The sequence below is a fragment of the Sebastes umbrosus genome, chromosome 16 (assembly GCF_015220745.1).
Source record: "Sebastes umbrosus isolate fSebUmb1 chromosome 16, fSebUmb1.pri, whole genome shotgun sequence".
Lineage (NCBI taxonomy): Eukaryota > Metazoa > Chordata > Actinopteri > Perciformes > Sebastidae > Sebastes > Sebastes umbrosus.
Window position 1 is genome coordinate 19,880,969 of NC_051284.1, and position 6,000 is coordinate 19,886,968.

The 6,000-nt window shown below is 38.6% G+C and overlaps 1 protein-coding gene across 2 annotated transcripts in view; it reads left to right on the forward strand.

Annotated features, from left to right (window-relative positions):
* stac (SH3 and cysteine rich domain) overlaps positions 1 to 4,284 on the forward strand; it is a 34,392-nt gene extending 30,108 nt beyond the window's left edge. For both annotated transcript variants that reach the window (XM_037747235.1, XM_037747236.1), the window contains 3 exons: positions 78 to 129; positions 802 to 939; positions 3,538 to 4,284. In XM_037747235.1, coding sequence (XP_037603163.1) covers positions 78 to 129; positions 802 to 939; positions 3,538 to 3,636 — 289 coding nt within the window. In that variant the 3' untranslated portion in view covers positions 3,637 to 4,284. The remainder of the gene's footprint in view (positions 1 to 77; positions 130 to 801; positions 940 to 3,537) is intronic.
* The last annotated feature ends 1,716 nt before the right edge of the window (positions 4,285 to 6,000 follow it).

A 6,000-nucleotide genomic window follows, 5' to 3' on the forward strand; every position in this document is an offset into this window, starting at 1 on the left:
TATAACCTGCTTTACCAAGAAGAGGAAAAACGTCACCTTTTTGAGTAATTTCTCCGTTGTATTGCTTTATATTGCAGAGCGGGAGACCGAATCTTATTGGCTGACGACTCCAATGAGGATTGGTGGAAGGTAAGTACGAAACCAAACCAAAGTAGTGACATGACTCATCTAAAACTTTTTCTTTGTTTATAATTATAATTAACCTTCTAAGATGCGAAAATTCAAAAGGTAATGTTGTCCAGTTTTACATATAATGTGTGTTTTCCACAAAGCCCCTGAAAATGCTCACATAAGAAATGGATTGATAAATTACAGGAAGTCGAGCTGTAAATTATAGGAGTGAGGCAACGGGCCGCCTCGGGACACAACTGCATGACAGATAAATTAGGGAGACAAAAGGGCTAAAACGTGACTGTACAGAGGCAGCCGGCTGCCACCAGACCATGAAGAAACTCATCACGCATTTTAACTCTGTTGCTGTTCTCTACAGGCTGTAGATAAACCGAAACATCTGGCCTGTCTGGTCTTTGAACAGTGGATACTTTACCTGATGTAACACCTGCATACAGTATAATGAATAGATACTGAAGAAGATGAAGACATATAATATTTATGTCTCTGTTCCAGGTATATATGTTAGTATAATCTAAGATGCAGCTTAATACAGGTTTTATGTACTCTAACCAACAGAACCCCTGTTGTTTTTTCAAGGATTTTATCTAATCACTGGGGTTGTAATCCTCTTATGTACTGTGCAGCTCTTCCATGTGTCAGCTGTTTTCATGTATTGTTTTTTTTCAGGGGGTAATTGAGGACAGGATCGGTTTCTTCCCAGCAGCCTTTGCTCATCAGCTGCGGGATGAGGACCAAGTGTTCAGATGTAATAGGACGTTCATCGGCTGTAAGGAACAAGGCCAGATCACCCTGAAGGAGGGACAGGTACTTTACAGACCTTAAGAGGATGATGATTATAGGAAGATGATATCTTAAGTGAAAAGTCTTCACATAAAGCCAAGCTGGACAGGATGCCCCCCTTAAAGTAGTTTATTTATATCCTAAATTACCCTGCCTCGTTATTATGGGTCGTCTGTGTGAACTTCTGCATCTGCAACGACTCTGCCTTCTATTTCTATTTCTTCTTCTTCTTATTATTGTATTGTTCAGGATATTTCTGGCTATTACGTCAAACATTTTAAACATTTAAATTAAAGACAACATGTGTAGAATGTATTTTAAATATAAATTAAATTATGCCCATTGAGTTCTTATAAAGTTTTTTTCACAAATATGACAAAAACACAAGCTGAATAGCTGCCTTGATGTCTGCAACAGTATCTTGATACTACCACAGGAGAGCACCAAAGTCCCAAATGTTTGAATTGCACACGTAGTGGCTTTAAAGGAATGCATGCAAGAAAACTCTGCAAACTTTTTGTGAATAAAAGCCTTTCAAAACCTGCCAGATAAAACTGAAAATACCTGGCAATCAAGCCAATAGCAAGGCAAGTTTTCTTAGTTTATGATAAAGTGACTTTTTGGATGTAAAAAAACGTTCCTCCCTTACAGACAGTAACAATTAGATTGTTGTTAAGGTTAGTTGCCTGCATTTAGAGCCAAAAAGACAAAATTCATTTTTAATTTAGACCACACATTAGCAGGGTTGATCACATGAACGTCCTCGTCATCAATGGTTGGAGAAGCGAAACGACCTTGGACATTAAAACTTCCCCTTTATACATGTGTCTAATTCATGATGACACCCAAGCCATTAGAGCACATCAGATTCACATTATCCAGCAGCTCTTTAGCCATCTTATTACCCTCCTGCAGCTCCCACGTTGCCTCTTACCTCCAGCGACTCCTCCCGTGCAGTTGGCCGGCAGAGGATCCTTCCTAGGAGTTACTATCAGATCAGCATTTTTGGTATAATGGCTGTACTTAAATCAGGCCCCCTTTTCCCACAATGCTTTCCAGGGCATGTTGGGACTCACAGTAAGCAACCCCCAGTGGAGATGAAACCACCGAAAACTAGATGAGTCTGTGACCCGCTGCCTTTCTTTTCCAGTCGTACAAACCCAGGGGAAGATTTTAGAGAGTACTTTGAGCAAGCAAGCAAATACAATGTGTTGTGGTCCATCATGAGGGTCAGAGTGAGTTGGAAAGAAAGAAAAGTTTGATCACTTTTTTTTGTTGTTGATGCAAACGAACAGTATTTATTTCTCAGTACACCCCCCATCAGTTTTGGATATCAGTATTCGTCTCATAATCATAGTGATATTGTTATTTATTAAAGGAACAGTATGTAATATTTTGGGGGATCTATTAGCAGAAATGTAATATAATATTCATAACTGTTTTCATTAGTGTATAATCACCTGAAACTAAGAATCTTTGTGTTTTTGCTTACATAGAATGAGCCCTTCATATCTACATAGGGAGCAGGTCCTCTTCACAGAGTCCGCCATGTTGCTCCGCCATGTTTCTACAGTAGCCCAGAATGGACAAACCAAACACTGGCTCTAGAGAGAGACTTCGCGTTTTTACGTTACCTGAAGGCCACCGTAGTTCTCCGACACGCTTGTGAAGCTGCGGTAATGTGAGCCGCAGAGTTCAAAACCGTGGTACTGCCAGCCGCCGTCTGACTTCCGTCGCTCCTAAAGTAGTGTTATTATGGTAAAGATGGCCCCTGAGTGAGGCGAACGGCGGCTTACCATGGTTTTGTTCTCAGTAGCTCACGTTACCGCAGTCTTAGAAAGAGAGGAGTGAACAGAGGGGCACTCAGTCGGTTGCAATCTGCAGCCACACCACTAGATGCCGCCAAATCCTACACGCTGTACCTTAAAATGTAATGATAATAATAAATGAAGCAATTATCTATACTCCAGCTGGGCAATACAGTATACAAGTTTTGTGATATGAGACTTTCAAAATAAATCAAACTTTGTGTGTATAGCTTAGTATTAGCACGCCAAAAATAAAACAATTGGAGACTAATGCACATAAAAACAGAGATGAGAGAGACAACGATGAAATGGAAATTAAAGTTTTTTTGGGGTAATGCTAGAGGACATGTGGGGCCTTAGGGATTCATACATAAAAAAAACTTTTCTGACAATTATATTGGCATAACACCAAGTAGTATGTAGTAGAGTTTTAAAAACAACATGAAAAGTGACAGGTCAGTAAATTAAATGCAGGCCTAACCTAAACCTAAGAAACAGCCTCAGACTAAAAATATATGACCAAAAGTTACAGGGCTGTCCATATGTTTTTGGCTATATAGTGTATTTCTAGTGGAAAAACTAATGCCTCAATTATTTAGTATGTAGTACTATGACATTTCAACATTAAGGTCTATATACTGTATATAGACTTCACCTTCGGGTCACATATTGTTTCCTACCATTAATTACTTACATACACTGAAGTATTTGATCAAATGTGTTGTACTACGTTTGACTGTACTTGTCAACTGTACTTTATATTCTTAGTAGTTTTCACATTAAAGTAACATTTCTTTTTTTTTTCCCCCCTCAGATCTGTGTGAGCAGCGAGGGTGAACACAGCGGCTTCATCAGAGTGGCGAGTGGAAAGAAGAGAGGCTTCGTGCCCTGTGACGTTCTGGAAATCATCTGAGACAAACACTCAGAGAAATGAAGAGAGAGAGAGAGAGAGAGGGAAGGTAGGATCAGCCACCTGGAGGTCAGAGGAGGATGAAACTGAACCTGCAAAATGGCTACAGAAACTAGTGAGGGAGTTTGCCTCAACGGAAATTTGGACGCGAAAGTGATGATAGATTTGTCAGTGAGGACTCCACTTTTTGCAGGTCAGTCTCTGTATCTTCTTCTTCGCTCCCTCTCAGCACAGAGAGAGATGCTGAGACGACAGACTGTTTGTTGTTTGCAGGGAGACAGGAGATTTCACTGGATTTGATTTAATTTATCGAGCCGATGTGTGTGTTTCTTTTCCTCTTAGTTTTATTCTGCTACGAGCTGTTTATTTTTTGATATGGAAGAAAAGGCAACAAACACTTACTATAATGATTATTTTTTCAAGGTTTCAGCACATGCAATGGCATCCCTCTTACTTACAAATAGTTTACTTTCTCATGCTTTTACATTATGTTCAAAGCAAAAGTTGAGCTTTTAATGCAAACTAGTTTACAATAGACTCCGAAATGTCTGATTATTATTATTGGATGACTAAATCCTTGATGTCAGAAGGTGATGGAAACATTGGATCAGAATAAACAACATATACAATAAAGTGAAAACCTTTACTTTCTTTGAATCCTCAAATCTCCCTTTAATATCTATAAAAAAAAAACACTTCTACATTACATTTACAGTCCTATGACAGTCCTGTTTCAGGTGAGAAACGGCACATCAGATGCAACAAAGAGATGTGTGGGAGTATTTTCAGGGGAGTTTGACACAATCAAAGACTTCAGAAATTCTCAGTGGTCTTTCAAAAATATCGCCCTCATATTCCCCAGGTTTATAATGTCTCATTGAAAGCAATCCAGGATTTTAATTAATGATGACGGCATTATACTTTTTTTTTTTTTAATTATTAGAATCAGAAACAAAAATAAAATTAAAATCTGTGTTCCAGAGGACACAAAACTTATTTACCAAATTAAACATTTTGTGTCCAATCTATTAGAATCTATTAGATTTCTCTTTAAAGGCTTGTCTTTAATTTCATTTTCTGTCTTTTTAGTTGTATTTGTTGAAGAGTTCATGGCTTCATTGCTATAAAAGTGATGAGAAGGTACAGCTACAATATAATCAGGACATTAAAGGGATATTTTGGGTGTTTTGAAGTGGGGTTGTATGAGGTGCTTATCCATAGTCGGTGTATTACCTACAGTAGATGACGGTCGGCACGCCCCCAGTTTGGAGAAACAGACTGAAGTTACCATGAGACAGCTATGTTTCCGACGGTTAACTGGAACCGTTATCTATGCTCTTGCTAAAGCCACCAGACTCCATTGGAAAAAAACAGTAATTTTACCTCGCAGAACATGGGAGTTCTTCGTTAAGGTGATTAAAATAAGTTTTGCTGACGTCCCTGTCCACAGCAGTACATTGCTTTGCTCCCATGCAGTAACTCCTGTCTGTTTCTCCAAACTGGGAGCGTGCCGACCGTCATCTACCTTAGATAATACACTGACTATGGATAAGTACCTCATACAACCCCACTTCAAAACACCCAAACTATCCCTTTAATGATTTAATGATCATGTGATCTGCTGGGAATGCTCTGTGAACACATGATGGTGCCTGTAATGACAATGAAACATGACACATTTCTAGTTTGCGTGTTGACTTTAAATGTGATCACACTCGTGTGGTTTTCCTCTTTCTCAGCACAGACGGTTCTGAACAGCACTTCTCGTTCAGATTCCAGTTAAGTGCGTTTATGCAGAGGTGTTGCATCATAGTAGATATAGTATATCTCTTAAAGGTTGTTCTGCACTGATACTTGGCTTTATTGAATGTCCAAGAACTCCACATTGTACATACTGTACATACAAGATTAAAAGTACTTCTTTATCACAACAACCAAAAGTGTATTATGATGATTTTTTATGGTGTCTCACATGTCTTTTTCTTCTTTCTGCAACACAGAGTTATTACAATTAATTCTAGATAAACATATGCTTAATATTTCACATATCTCCTCCTAAATATAACTGATTCTTCTGTCTGTCACAATGATTCCTAAGTTTCTGTCTCGGCTCTCTTTCTTTTCACGAGCATTAATTATTACTGTTGATAATAAGCTCATCATTCGCTCAAGTGGGCCCCCAAAAAAATTATGCATCATGCAGTTATGCATATTATGATGTGATTTAGTTGCCAGTGAAAACAACTGGATTGTGACTCAATTATTCAGAGTGCGTAAAGAACCAAATCCATTTTCACAGCAACAAAGACCAAAGTCGAGGGAAAGGCAAGTAAAACAGTTTGCTGTAAAGCACAGAAATGTTTTTTA